Consider the following 15,878-nt stretch of genomic DNA (forward strand, 5'->3'; position numbering starts at 1 on the left):
GGTCGCTCTTTGCAGTTCAGAGAATGTCATCAAACCCCCCTACATTCCCCTCACTCAGAACCTGACTTTTTCCTTCACCTGCTAGTCACAGCTCACACACACTCCAGCCAGTTCCCTGATCCAAAAACAAAAACAAAAAACCATCGATGACGTCCAGATGGGTTGGTTTGACCGTGCCTTCCCGCAAGGACCAAAGGGGCGCGCGCCCTGGGGTGAGGGGTCCGCCCTTCCTCCCAGTCTCTGATGGGGCGGGGGTAGGTAGGCAGGGATCTGGATCTGGTTAGGGGAGGGGAAAACCATGGTCCCAGATGCCTTCTTCCCAGGCTCCTGGAGGAGGAGGGACGGTACAAGAGAGGAGGGACTGGGCAGGGGTCCCATCGCTCCGCATCCCGTCCTGGGTTTGACCCGCTGCCACGGTCTCTAGTCTCCCATCTCGCCCACCCCAGACTCCTGCCATGAGTCTCCCTTCCAGCTCTGGTATCTATGTGAGCCGCGGGGTGGCCCTTCTGCTGGCCGGGCTGACGGCCGCGCTCTTGATGGTGTTGGTGGCTCTGGCTGCCCTGTACGGCAACTGCGCGCGCGTCCAGCCTTCACAGCAGGATAGCCCCGGGGTGAAAGGCACCGCGTTATCCCCTCCTGGCGGACAGGAGCAGGGGCCACCAACCCGGACACCAGAGACTGCACCTGAGCCAGCATTGGCCACCACCTCTCAAGACTGGCGACCTCCGTCGGGGCCCTGGGACCATCTGCGCCTGCCGCCCTGGCTTGTCCCGCTTCACTATGATCTGGAGCTGTGGCCCCAGCTACGGCCCGATGACCTGTCCATGCCGAGTTTGACCTTCACAGGTCGCGTGAACATCACTGTACGCTGCACAGTGGCCACCTCGAGATTACTGCTGCACAGCTTCTTTCTGAATTACAAGCAAGTGGAAGTGTGGGGTCCCCTGGCCCTGGACACAAGGAACGCCACTATAGGCCGCGTGCCAGTGGACAATGTGTGGTTCGCGCTGGACATGCAATACATGGTGCTGGATCTGGGCCAGGCCTTGCATCCAGGTAGCACATATGAGCTGAACCTCGGCTTCTCTGGCCAAGTGCTTCAGGACACCTCAGAGGGGCTCTTCCTGAACTTCTACACCGACCAGGGTGAGCACAGGTAAGGGCTTATAGCCCAGTCCGCATGCATCCCTACCCAGCGGTGTTCATCCCTGTGATGCATCTTCTGCCCCAAAGAAAGACATTTTTTCCTCTCCTAGAGCCAAAGGCGAAGGCTTCCTTCTTTCCCCTCCTCTGAAACTGTTAGAGGAAAGATGTTGAGATCCAGGTTCTTCCTCTTGTTACTTTTCAGCGATACTTCTGCCCATCCAACCTGTGCGTCAGCTTTGAGGTGGTTTTCACCTCCCGAGTTTATCGTTTATTCTTGTTGTTTGAAGAGAGTCTTTCTCTACTCACTATACAAATTCTTCTCTTCTTCAGGATTAGTACTTTGACCAACAACAACTGTTAATACTTAAGAACTCCCTAGAAACACAGCTGTTTGGACCCTCACCCCACCGAAGGGATCAGAACCTGCCAGGGCTTCTGGCCTTAGAGCTGGAGAAGCTAGAAGCATCCTTCTTTGGTCTAAGATTCTCTGCTCGCACAGCGCTGGGCACTAAGCCCTGCTCATTAAGTTCTGCTCTGCCTTGCTCTATCTAACCAGGATAGCTGTGGCTCCACGAACAGATACAGCAGGGTTGTTTGTTCCTATATTCTTTTTTGTTTGCTTATTTGTTTATTGTTGGCTTTACTAAGGTTTTGCAAAAACTTCAGAATAGCAATTCATTTATCTGCCCCACTGCTACCAGGGCCCTCATCTCCTTTTTGCTGGCAATCTGTGGCTTTTGGCACGTTCTGCCGATCTTCAGAGTCTGGCACTTCTGGAATTCCTCTGCTGGGATTTGTCCATATGTGCTTCTTATGCTCGTTTGCCACAATGTCTCTGACAGGGGGCATTTTCTCCACCCCTCAAGAATCTCTTCTCACGGTGCTCTGAGGTCACACTCCTGAAACCCTGCCAATGTTGTGAAAATTGGATGATAACTTCTCCATCAGTGCATTGGAGGATCACTTGCAACACAATGTGGTGCTCTTTGCCCATTATTAGAGAAAACGTTCTTAGATGGTGGGGGCAGGAACTATGCCCAAGTACCTCCTCTCACACTTCCCCCGCCAAAGTTTCAACAGTCTTAAATAAGTTTAATGAGTTGCCTCAGTGGATATGTGGTTTTAACTTTGAAAGGAAGATGTATTTGGTTTTCCCTTTTCAGTGCATCAGTTCTTGAAAAGCAACTTGAAATTGTCTCTTAAGGATGATGCGTGGGGGTTGGGGATTTAGCTCAGTGTTAGAGGGCTTGCCTAGCAAGTGCAAGGCCCTGGGTTCCATCCTCAGCTATAATAATAATAATAATAATAATAATAATAATAATAATATTTTCTGGGCGGTGGTGGCACATGCCTGTAATCCCAGCACTTGGGAGGCAGAGCCAGGTGGATCTCTGTGGGTTCGAGGCCAGCGTGGGCTACCAAGTGAGTTCCAGGAAAGGCAAAGCTACACAGAGAAACCCTGTCTCGAAAAACAAAAACAAAAAACCAAAACAATAACAACAACAACAACAACAACAACAACAACAAATTCGGGCTGGAGAGATGGCTCAGAGGTTAAGAGCACCAATGCTCTTCCAGAGGTCCTGAGTTCGATTCCCAGCAACCACATGGTGGCTCCCAACCATCTGTAATGAGATCTGGTGCCCTCTTCTGGCCTGCAGGGATGCGTGCAGGCAGAATACTGTATACATAATAATAAATTTTTTTTTAAAAAAAAGAATGATGTGTGGGGGTTGGGGATTTAGCTCAGTGGTAGAGCGCTTGCCTAGCAAGCACAAGGCCCTGGGTTCGGTCCTCAGCTCCGGAAAAAAAAAAAAATGATGTGTGAGCCAAGCTCTACTCTACTGAAAATGGCTTGACACAAGTGTGCCTTAGTCCTGCAGGGGAAAGAGGTGACATGCAGGACACACCTGGCAGAGGTTTCTACTGTCCACAAATCTTGGCTTGTGTCCTGAGTGTAGCTGGAGAGCTTCTCTCCAGGTGCCACCAAGCCCCCACGGTCCCACAACCCACATATAAAATAATCACTCAGACGCTTATATTACGTATAAACTGTATGGCCATGGCAGGCTTCTTGCTATCTACTTCTTCTATCTTAAATTAACCCATTTCTATTAATCTATAACTTTCCACATGGCTCGTGGCTTACCTGTACCTTACATCTCGCTTGTCATGGCAGCGGCTGGCAGCTCTCTCCACTTCCGCCTTCCACTTCCCAGAATTCTCTTCTCTGCTTACCCCACCTATACTTCCTGGCCGTGGATCTCTGCATCTGCCTCCCGGCACCCTGCCTCTTCCTATTCCCGTGATGTCCTCATCTATCATGGTGTCTCCCTCCCTGCCCTCCCACTCTGTCCTTGTTCCAGTTTGACCCTCCCATTTCCCTATGTTCTCATTCCCCACTTCTCACCCTCTGCCACCCCTCCACACCCAGTCCACTCCACACCCAGTCTCCTCCACTTCTCGTTCGATGGGTCATCCATGTGTCCCTCCTAGGGTCTTTTCCTGTTAGCTAGCCTCTCTGGATCTATGGGTTGCTGTCTGGCCGTCCCTTCCCTCACATCTAGTATCCACATATGAGTGAGTACATACTATGTTTGTCCTTCTGAGTCTGGGTTACCTCACTCAAGATGATAATTTCTAATTCTATCCATTTGCCTGCATATTTCATGATATCATTATTTTTTACTGCTGAGTAGTACTCCATTGTGTATATGTGCCACATTTTCTTTATCCATTTTTAGTTGAGGGGCATTTAGGTTTTTTCCAGTTCTTTCTATTACAAATAATGCTGATTATTTTATTTTATATGTATGCATGCTTTACCTACATACATGTCTGTGCACCATGTGCTTGCCTGGTGCCTGTGGAAGCCAGAAGAGGGCATCTGATCTCCTAGGGCTGGAGTTAGAGAAAGCTGATCACCTGGATACCTGCACCAGATCCTCTGGAAAAGCAGCCTGTGCTTTTAACCTCTGAGTCTTCATTCCAGTCCCCTGAAAGTAGTGTCTTAGAAAGTATTCCTAGGAAAAGAACAGATATAGTCTGGGGGAGTTTGACTGGGAAGAAAGTCAATGTAAGATATGAAATCAAATAAAGCCCTATCCAGAAAAGTTCTGGAGACTGAGCCACCCTTCAGAACTGTCCTAACCATAAGCAAGGGAGGAGTGTCTGCATCTGCCATTTTGGCTGTAGATTGACCTTGAGGTCAGATTAATCCAGGTCATATTAATCCTATGTAGGAGCATAGGCAAAGCAGTTCCCAGGGAGCCTTGTTAGCCTGGTGCTACGACAAGCCTGGCTTCTGATTCACAGAATAGAAGTGTCATAGGTCACAGTCCCTAAACAGTGCAAGTGGTTTTTATGATCTGTTAGAGGTCTGAGGGGTCTAGAATTTCTCATGTGGGTGGATTGTATTGGCTGGTAGCTAAACCATGCCAAGAAAAAAAAAAAATAACCATTGTGGTGGATACTATAGAAGTGGTTGTCCAAGATGACTTCAAAGGGAGCTTAGCGAGGTTCAGGCTGAACATATAGGATCCCAGAATTGGATCTTAGCATCATTGGGAAGCACTGAGCCTTGATTATTGGGAAGGAATGGCACACACACCACACCGGTCCAGAAAATCCAGTCTCATCAATCTGGTCAGTTTGAAAACTCTTCTCTTACCAAGAATTCTTCTCTCTCTCTCTCTTTTTTTTTTCTTTTTTCACAATGACATATGGGAGCAGAAAAATGCAGCTTAGATTTCTTATCCTAAAGAACTGGTAAGTCCTTGAAAAGAAGCTTGGGTTTGGTGTTGACTTTCCCCGGAACAAGATTGATTGATTTGCACAGTAATAACGAAGATCCTCTAACTGATGAGCTTGCATTTCCCCACTGTGTCTCAAGTGAAAATGTAGATGCCAGAGTGTGAAGAAACTGCTTTCAATCAGTTTGTTTTACATCTCTGAGTTCTGGAAAGTAAACATTGCTGACAGCCGACCAGCATCTCACCACCCAGCACAAACGACTGAGTTGCAGCATTCTGTTTCATTATAGCATCCTAGCAATTATTGAGGACTCTATAAAACAATCGTGCTCCCAACTCTGCTTTGTACACGTGCTGCTGACCTTTGGATCCCATCGCAGAGGATGTCTATTATGTTCCTATCTAGAAGGACATTGGTTCCGTTGGTGATGGTTGCTTTGTCATAAAAAGTCTGGGGTTTTTTTGTTTGTTTTTTGTTTTTTGTTTTGTTTTGTTTTGTTTGGTATGTACTACACGAGTCAACCAAACATTCTAACCTACAGAATAGATACAACTTGACTCTGGCCCTTTAAAGAAGTAAAACTCTTTATGACGTAGGTTTCTGCAGGTTAAGTCAGTCCCTCTAGTAGAACAACACTGGGAATCAGTTTCTGCTCCTTGGAGATGACATTGACCCACCCTCTAAACCCTTATTCGAATCATTAACCCCTTGTGTGGAGCAGCAGAAGCTCCTGAAGTAACTTCAGTGGGGTGATACTGTGACAATATTTGTTATGACAGTCTTTGCAGCTACGTCTTCACTGACCGTTTGCAAGACCCTTGTAAGGCAAGGATGGATGCCAAAGGTTGTGTCTAATTGTGAAATATACATATATTTTTAGTTTTGTTTTGAGACAGGCCCTTGCTGTCCAATCCAGGCTGGCCTCCAAATCACTATCCTCCCATATCACCTTTCCAAGTGTTGGGATTACAGGCATGCACCGAGGAAAATAATGTTTAAAACAATACTAACTGCTTGTGGTCACCTCCTTCTGTTGTAGCATAAACAACAACTCAGTTGTTGTCCACTCTGTTTTTAATCCCAACACTCAGGAGGCAAAGGCAGGTGTATCTCTGTGAGTTCGAGGCTAGCCTGGTCTACAAAGCAAGTTCCAGGACAGCCAGAGTTGTTACACAGAGAAACTCTGTCTCAAAAAACAAACAAACAAAGAAAGAAACAAACAAACAAACCAACAAAACCCAACAAAACCCAAAAAACAAAAAACCACGAACAAACACGTCAGCACCTTCTTGAACTGCCCACAGCAGTGTCTGAAAGCCTGTCCAGGGCAGGGCACATTCTACACCAGTCTTCTCCAGTTCTTCCTACCCCAGCTTTACAATGCCTGATGGTCCCACGATGTATTTTTCACTATCCTTTTACTTTTAACCTACATATCATAATATTAAAAACAAGTTTCCATTTGTTCTCATACACACTTATAGTTGCATTATTTCCAGTGTGTGGCTGTTATAAAGAAATCTTCCAGAAATATCCACATACAGATCTGTAAATTCACTTCTTCTGAGTAAATACTATATCAAGGGTAGAATGGCTGCTTACATGGTAGGCAGATGTTTGAAGAATCTAAGAAGTTCTTTTCCAAGGCATTTGAACACTCGCCATTTTCATCAGTAGTATCCAAGAATTCTAGTGTTCCATATCTTTGCCAACACTTGGTATTGGCAGGCCTTTCTCTCTTAGCCATTCAAATAGGGGTGCTGTCTTTTTGCTGTATTTATCTCACTCAGATAGGCCCTGGAGTTACTTTATGGTCCCTTTGGACTTTTTGAGCCTTGTTTTTAAGCTGGCTGAGATCAACTCTACAACATTTTTTTTACACTAGGGCCTCTTTAGTTCACTACCCAGACACTGTCTTCCTAAATGTTCCATTTATTTAAGTCTTCTTCCATTAGCTTTCAGAGCTAGGTGTGATGGTACATCCTTTAATCCCAGCACTTGGGAAGCAGAGGCAGGCGGATCTCTGTGGGTTTGAGGCTAGCCAGGGCTACATAATAAGACCCTATCCCCCCAAAATTAATTACCTTTAGAAATGTTTTATTCATAAACATGCTTTACTATACTTAGTCCCAATTATTTCATATTTTTAGAATATGGAGGCAGTTTTATCGATTCTGGTATCACTTAACTTGTTTCAGGTTCTCAGAGAACGAGAGTCATATCTGTAAATTAAGATGTCAGGCTTTTGCTAGTTCCTTTGTGCTGTAAAGCCGTTTAAAGTTTTTAAAAATTACATTTATCTACTCCATGCATGCATTTGTGTGTAAGATGCTCAGGAGACAACTTTTGGGAGTTGGCTTTCTCCTTCCAAATATGGGTCCTGGGGACCAAACGTATGTCATCCAGCTCGGCAGCCAGTGTCTTAACCTACAGAGCCACCTTGCTGGCCCCTACTTTTTAACTTAATTAGAACAAGCATACAACCATACTCTTGAATTCTTAGGAATAGTCTTGATTTGGATCGTGACAAAAGATAAGAAGTAGCTGGGAGGAAATTGGAGAGAGGAAATGAGAAAGCTCCAGGGAAGGAAGTACAGAGGAGTCGCAGAAAATTCCGATCTTTATTGAGAACAAATAAAGGAGACAGTAGCATGATCAGAGTCAGGCAGCGGGAACAGGGGTTTAGAAGACTTTCTTGAAGTTGCTTTTTTACACTAAGAAATATAACACAGTGTGACACATCTTTAAAATAGAAGACCGAGCAATGCTGAGAAAGAATTTGCATGTCTCAAAACAAGGTCAGTGGCCTGTAGTGCCCAGGCACATGGTGTTGATGTGGAGGGAAGAGGTAATTTCATTGCTGGGGTAGGTGTTGAACTCATATTTTGTGTGACAAAGTTTCTCTGGGAGGTGATTTTGCTAGCCCTCCCATATCCTTTGAAAAGAAATGTGACTAGCATATCATGAACTCATATTATGTAAAAACAGCTTTGATTTCTCCACTGTTCTCTATAGGAGTTAAGTTTCTAACTTTTCCCCTTGTGAAGCTCATATAGTTCTGTGTTTATTCTTTTCTTAATTATTTATTCTTTTCTCATATATTGCATCCTGACTGCAGTCCACCCACCACCCACCCCCAACCCCCCTTGTGTGTACCTCCTCTCTCCTCCAGATCCACTCTCATTCCATTTCCCTTCAGAAAAGGGCAGTCATCCCAGGGATATCAACCAAGTATGGCATGACAAGTAACAGTAAGTCTAGGCACAAACCCTCAAATCAAGGCTGGAGGAGGCAACCTTGTAGGAGGAAGAGGGTCCCAAGGGTAGGCAGAGTCACAGACACCCCCACTTTCACTATTAGGAGTCCCACAAGAACACCAAGCCACACAACCATAATGTATATGCAGAGGACCTAGCTCAGACCCATACAGGTTCCCCGATTGTCACTTCAGTCTCTGTGAGCCTGAGTTAGTCGATTCTCTGGACCATGTCCTTGTGGTATCCTCAACCCCTCTGGCACCAACTGGCAGATGACTGACAACCACTAAGACTTAAATATAGTCTAAGGCAAAGCCAAGAAAACCTTACTACAATAATAAACATATTTGCTGTTGATGCTCCCCTTTGCTCCTGCATCCTTCCTCCCACCTCCAGGACCTGATTTGTGGTTGACGCATGCAGTAGGGCAGGTGCAATTATCATCTCTTGATTTTACGCTTCCATCCCTCCTCGCCCATCTCAATAGCTGCTGGTCCGATATCACAGGGCTCTGGTGAGACAGGCACCGAGAGAATGTGCTGTGAATGTGTTGCTCTGATTGGTTAATAAATAAAGTGCTGATTGGCCAGTAGCTAGGCAGGAAGGATAGGCGGGACAAGCAGAGAAGAGAATTCTGGGCAGAGTGAGGAGTCGCCAGCCAGACACAGAGAAAGCAAGATGCAAAGAGCAGAACTGAGAAAAGGTACCAAGCAACATGACTAAACATAAATAAGAATTATGGGTTAATTTAAGTGTAAGAGCTAGTCAATAGTTAGCCTGAGCTAATGGCTGAGCAGTTTTAATTAATATAAGCCTCTGTGTGTTTACTTGGGTCCAAGCAGCTGCAGGGCTGTGGGAGCTGGGCAGGACCAGGAAAACTTCACCTACAAGTATGTACATCTTACCAGAACTAGTCTTCCTGTTGTTTGCTCACTCTAGCCTAACAGATACCTCACTTTCCTAGCCCATGTGTCTCTTCAACACTTCCTAGATTTCTTGTCACTTGTCTTTCTCCTAGCCTTGCCTTGGCTCAGCCAGAGGCTTCCTGATTGCTCTGCATGAGTGGTCACTTCACCGGTTTCTGACCCAGGAATCAGGGAATGTGTCTTTATGCTGCTTAGTCCTCTTCCAGGTGGCCCTACTGGGCAGGATCCAAGGAAGTACCCTCTATGGTTCACAGTGTCTTGGGCTCCAAAGTTCTACTGAGGGCTCTCACCCTTCCCTTGCCTAGGATTGCCATGCATCTGGAGGCAGCAGCATTTTTCTGGCTCTGCCTCCAAAGCAGCCAGCTGTGCAGTGGCCTCTTAGGTCCCCAGTGGGTAGGAGCAGAGCCCAGGCTCTGGGTCAGTTTCCATTACATTCAGGGTGAATGAGCATCGGCCTTTCGTCTTTCAGGTTTAAGGAATATCCATGTGCTGTGGGATGTCCCGTACTATAAATATGTGTTGCTATGATTGATTGATTGATAAATAAAACGCTGATTGGCCAGTAGCCAGGCAGGAAGGATAGTGTAGGCGGGAGAAGGAGAGAGGAGAATGCTGGGTGGAAGAAGTCTGAGTCGGGAGACCCTGCCAGCTGCCCCGAGGAGAAGCATGATGTAAGATACCGGTAAGCCACGAGCCACGTGGCAAGGTATAGATTTATAGAAATGGGTTAATTTAAGATATAAGAATAGAAAGCAAGCAGCCTGCCACGGCCTCACAGTTTATAAGTAATATAAGTCTCCAGGGGTTTACTTGGGGGATGCAAATGGGAGAGATTTGTCCTGACCGTGGGCCAGGAAGGACCAGGAAAACTTCTGAGACTCTCCTCTCCCCTAGCCCAAGGGTAGAGCTAGGTGCCTCCTTCTAGCTCCCTAACAGCAAGTGAGTCTTGGTTAAAAAACAAACAAACAAAAAAACCCAAAAAAACAAAAAAACAGAAACAAAACAAAAACCCCAACCACCCACTGCCTGCTGAGACTTCTCTTCTCTGGCTTGTCTTCACTCCCTGGCTCTCCTGAGCCCACTTACATCTGAGCTGCCCAGAGAGGAGCCTTCTGAATCCCAAGGCCATTTGCTTTGAAGAACTTCCTAACCTAATTTGGCATCTCTCTTTGGAATTTGGCAGCTATTATATTTTGTTGCCTGGTAGAAACTATAGTTTTCAGATCCACTTACAACAAGTAATAAACAAACATGATTCATGGGACAATCCTTGAACCACAGTCCAGTGGTTGAACATCTGGCTCTACTAAACGTTTTGATTTCTGGGTGTGTGTTGTATGAAAATATTTAAGGAGTGGAGTATCCTAACTCTTGAAGAATTTTACTTAATCTCTGACCAGCTCTGTTATTTAGCACTTATTAAAGGAGATGTAGACATATGGAATTTATAAAATAATTTGGAATGAAATGATTTAGAATGCATGTAATTGATATCTTTTCAAAGGAAATAGACCTACTCCCCAATGCATGATGTGGATCTTGGTCATGAAGATTCCTTCTAGTTCCAGAGAGTGGTGAGGTCATGATTCTAGAACAAGACAAGAGGATGGGAGAGACATTCTACAGTACTGAACCAGTAGGAGACAAATTCTCTTACAGCATTTCCTTCACCAGCTGACCACTCTGAAAAAAGACATAACGGGCACCATAATAGCATGTTCCAGTGAAACTGGAAAGAAAGAGAGAGTGGTTGATCACCCTGTGTTCAGAAGGCTAGACAGCTTCTCTCTCCACAGGCAGAGTGAGAAAGCAAAGACACTCACTATGAGATTCCCAGATGTGGCATAGCAAGATCATGTGGCTGCTGCTTGCCTCTGGCCTTTGCAGCTAAGCTGAAGAGCCAGAAGGGCTGGGAGTTGTAGCGACTTTTCTCAAACTGTTTCCTGGGTAGGGAAATACTTACAGAAAACACGGGACAAGACCTTTTCTTTCACTTCTCTGGAGACTTGAATCACAGACTTGGAAGCATTTACTGTGTTCGGTTTGCTAAGGTGGCGATGTTCTTCCTGTTGTCCATCTTGCAGCCAACTTGAGATTCGTAAACTTTGTGAAGTTATGACAGAGGGAGGAGATGCTGTCCAACTTCTCTTTCTGTGGTTTGTGTTCAGCATTTGGCTTCCCGGGTATCTGAAGATGTTCTCTGTAATGAGATGTGCCTTTTCACTTTACAAAGCATGCTCTTTGGCACTACTGTGTCACCATATGTTCAGAGTGTTCCACAGTTTCAGGGGGTATGAACGTCTCAAGCGGCATGGGTGAACCCTTGAGGGGTTGCCTCCTAACAACTCCAGGCGACGTCATCAGGGCCCCTCATAGGCTTTGTCTACATTTTGATAGGTGTGTTTAGCCCTCTTTTTCACCCCCTCACTCAGAATCATGGTTTTAGAGATCTCAGTGGCCATTCAGATCATCTTGCTCCATTCACACATTCTAAGGAAAAAGGTGTCTAGAGATGTGAAGCACCTTTCTTAAAGTTACATGGCTTTAATTTTTTTTTTTTAAATTCTGCTCATCTTAGCGGAGAACTCAGGTGACTGAAAACGAACATGCAATGTTGATTCATTATCTCTCCTCTCAGACACAGCGACCCCTGTCATAACACAGGCCATTTTGACTGTAATGCACACACACACACACACACACACACACACACACACACACACATATATCACTAATATATATATATATATATATATTAGTAAAGCTGACTGTATTTTATAGCAGCCCCAATGCTGAGCAAATGCTTATTCAACTGCTGAGAAGACAGGTTCTATTGTAAATGGAGACAAATAAAATGGAAAAAAAAAGATAATGCCCCTAGCTGCTGGTAGTTTGTAATTGGGGAAAGATGATTTTGTATTCATTTGTGGTCAGGTACAATTTTGGCAACTTTGGAACTGAGTTTACCGCTAATGATGATCAACCCACCTGTTAACTCACCTATTGATGATCAACCCACCTGTTAACTCACCTATTAACATGTTACCTGTTGATGATGATCAGCCCACCTGTTAACTTAGGACTCCTGGGTCTCTTCTAAGCTTCGTTACTATTGCGCGTGGCTGGTGAGAGTGGAAGATGTAGGGCTCACAGGTAATCTGTCTCTCAGTTGTTCACTAATAATACCTGAAAGACTGTGTGTGCTCAAGTAGCAACACAAAGAAGAGTGTCACGTTTTCCACACGGAGAATGGAAGCGCAAACTGTGACTTTCCCAGAACGGCTCGGTTGGTAGCAGAATGACCAGGTCTTGTAGCCAAATTGGCTACTGTGGGACCACAGGCTCCCTTCCAGTCTGCACAAGCAAGACTATAATAGAATGTGGGAAAGGAGCCAGGCATAACAGGCTGGTGGCAAATTACAGCTTTGTCACAGCAAAGTTTGGACACCTCCAACAGGCCGTCTGTAAGATGGCTCTTTCTTATTTTTCGTGAGAGGTTTCTGAATGTCTCAACTACTTGAGTGTCCCTCCTAGAGATGAGCAGATTTTTTTAAAAAATGTAGGCGAAGAGGCTCTTTCACAGTGTAAGGGATTTACAGAGGTAAAAACAGGTGTGACAGTCCCTCTCAAGATGTTTGTGTAGGTTTTAACTTTATTTATCTATGAAATGGGCCTGAAGCAAGAGTAACATATGACGGATGGTAAGCCCAGGACCTCAGCTGAAAGGGAAGTTCACATTCACTATTGTCCTCTGCAGCCAGGTTCCTAGGTCACCTTGTCTTGGCAAACGGAATAACAAAATTAAGGAGCAAGCTGTTGGCTGAGAGCCATGCTCTTCAGGACACTCAGGCAGGATGTGCTGGGGGTGGGGGGGAACCTGATGTCATGGGGTTTGTCCCTAAGCTTTCACTATAAATCTCCAGCACATCATGGCAGTGTGTTATGCTGTGTATTTTTCCATGGAAGCAGGAGAAGCCACCACAGGGATGTGGCGAATCTATCCGTGACTGAAGGACACCATGTTCAGTTGGCATGCACCCATACAGTTTACCCCCAGAGGGGTCCAAAATAGAACTGTAAGTTTTCAATTAGAAAGAAGAGGGAACATTTGAGAAAGAGGGGGAAAAAAGAAAAAAAAAAAACATAGACATTCTTCAGACTGACGCGCCCTTTGGTGACAATGAAAGCAACAGATGATTCTCAAAGAAGCCGTCCTGGTTTCCCACAGACTGGCATTCTGACATCCCGTGTTTCTGTTTGTTCCTGTTTGGCTTATAAACCGTTTAAAGGTTTATGATGCAACGAGACAAAAATTATTTTGTGGTTGAAAGTTAAAGAGACCTTTTTCATTTTAGGTCTTACAAGAACCCTAAGATGCTGTAGGAATTGCAGTGTGTGTGTGTGTGTGTGTGTGTGTGTGTGTGTGTGTGTGTGTGTGTGTTAGAGAGGGCAGTGAGAAAGACAATACAATGCAAGCTCTTTCATGTACCAGGTTTAGTTATATCCCACCCCTCTCCTCTCCTCTCCCCTCCCCTCCCCTCCCCTCCCCTCCCCTCTTCTCTCTCTCTCTCTGTATCTCTCTCTCTCTCTGTCTCTCTCTGTCTCTGTCTCTCTGTATTTGTTTCCATTGATCTAAGAAAAAAAATTCCCCCAAATGTATTTCAGAGCCCTGATTGCATCTCAAATGGAACCAACATTTGCCAGGAACGTTTTCCCCTGTTTTGACGAGCCAGCTCTGAAGGCAACTTTTAATATTACGATTATTCACCATCCTGGGTATGTGGCTCTTTCTAATATGCCACAGCTAGGTAAGTACTGCTTCCTGCCATTGTGTGAGTGTATGAGTAGCCTTCTCTAAGCAGTGTGTGAGTAGCCTTCATCTGTTGTAACTGTGGAGAGCAGTCACATGAGACTAGCATCAGCCATCACACTTAGAGAAGATAAATCCCTGCTCTTTCTGTATGGGGATCTGAGGACACGATACAGGCTCTACCCGCTGCCAGTCTACCTGCCTGTTAGTGCTTCAGCTATGGACCCTTACTGATAAGACCAGTCTGATGCAGCTGGTGTCAGCGGTTACATAGATGTGTTTTACTCACCTTGGGTGACTTCTTTATCTTGACTGCATTGGTTTCTAACTTTTAAAGGTCTAGAGATATCATATAAAAACCTAGATTGTTTTGTTCCCTTGGTAACTCTAACATTCAGTTAACACTGGACCTACAGCATTGCTCTGACTTTAATGAAGGAAAGCTAAGAATGGGTAGCCTCTTTATGGTAACCTGAGCCAAACGTAAACTACCTCAGTCCCCTGTTTCTGTATCCTACCCCATGTCAGATGTCCAGCCCTCAGCAACATTTGAGTTTGCGATTTCAGCTTCAGGCTCCAGACTGCAGCTGCTGCTGAAGAGTCCTCTGAAACCCACTAAAGGTGGACTTGCAGTTTCTGATTCACTTTGGACTCAGTCAGCTCTAGAGCAAATGCTGTGCTAAACTAGGAAATCGAAGCAGGTGGAAAGAGAGGGTATCGGTTCGGGGGAAAACTTATAGACTACATGGGTTTGACATTCAGTTAATCTCCCATCACTCAGGATGCCAATTCAGGCCTAAGATCCCATCATTGGGTCCTTCAAATATACTTTTTATTCATTTAAAAATCATTGTAACAATTGTACACATTTGTGGGATAAAGTGTGATGATTTGATACATATATGTAGTAGGTAAGGATAATAGCAGAGTAGTTCTCATTATACTAGAAAGTACTATAAAATAGTTCTGGGGACTGGGGAAATGGCTTGGTCAATAAATACTTGCCACACAAACAGTAGGATCTCCACTGCCCATGTAAAAAGCCAGGCATGGTGGAGTTCAGCTGTAATCTCAGTATTGGGGAGACAGAGGCAGGGGGTTCCCTGGGGTTTTGCTGGCCAGTCTACCTGAACCAGGGAGCTCCAGGCTAAGAGTCCCTATCTCAAAAGACAAGATGGAGAACAATTGAGCAAGATGTTCAGTGCACGCGTGCGTGCGCGCACGCACACACACACACACACACACACACACACACTCAACATGTACACACATGAATACTTTTGAACAGCATACTAATTTTGTATGTTTTTGAGTTATAGTGTGATATTTCAAGGTAATTAACATTTTTTTTAAATCTCCTTATTGCTAACTTTGTGTTTGGATCCTGGATGACAATGGCTCACAGCAATCTGATCTGGTGTTGATGGCTTAGATAGAGGAATCCAATCTCCTAGACCACAGGGAGTACGTAGGAAGGAGTGACTGGTTGGCAACCATCTTGACAAATTGTTTCAAGGCTGCATGTTATCTAGGTTTACAGTGATTTGGACTAAAATATTCCTTCAGGTCAGTCTGAAAGAATGGATGTGAATGGAAGCAGATGGACGGTCACCACCTTCCATACCACACCCCGAATGCCAACATACCTAGTTGCACTTGCTATATGTGATTTTGACCATGTCAGCAGAACTGAGAGAGGCAAGGAGGTGAGTAGGGAAGAGCCTGCAGATAAGGAACAATGTGCTGGCTGCATGTTATTCACTTACTGTACCTGTATTACCCACTGTTCCCCCCTCCTCCCATCCTGCCAAGTCCCATGGAAATGTAGCTTTGTAGAATGTGATGTAACAATCCGGATGTGGTAGCATACACTTGTAATCCCAGTACCTAAGAGATCACAGATCATGGGTTTGAGGCCAACCTGGGCTACGTAGTGAGATCCTGTTTCTGCACATTAATCCCAGCCCTCAAGGCAGGTTCTAGGCA

At 45.2% G+C, this 15,878-nt stretch overlaps 1 protein-coding gene across 1 annotated transcript in view; it reads left to right on the forward strand.

Moving 5' to 3' along the window:
• The first annotated feature begins 365 nt into the window (after positions 1-365).
• Lvrn (laeverin) overlaps positions 366-15,878 on the forward strand; it is a 62,193-nt gene continuing 46,680 nt past the window's right edge. The window contains exons 1-3 of the mRNA XM_036204991.1: positions 366-1,156; positions 13,748-13,890; positions 15,459-15,598. Coding sequence (XP_036060884.1) covers positions 456-1,156; positions 13,748-13,890; positions 15,459-15,598 — 984 coding nt within the window. The 5' untranslated portion in view covers positions 366-455. The remainder of the gene's footprint in view (positions 1,157-13,747; positions 13,891-15,458; positions 15,599-15,878) is intronic.

Source organism: Onychomys torridus, chromosome 13, assembly GCF_903995425.1.
Source record: "Onychomys torridus chromosome 13, mOncTor1.1, whole genome shotgun sequence".
Classification (NCBI taxonomy): Eukaryota; Metazoa; Chordata; class Mammalia; order Rodentia; family Cricetidae; genus Onychomys; species Onychomys torridus.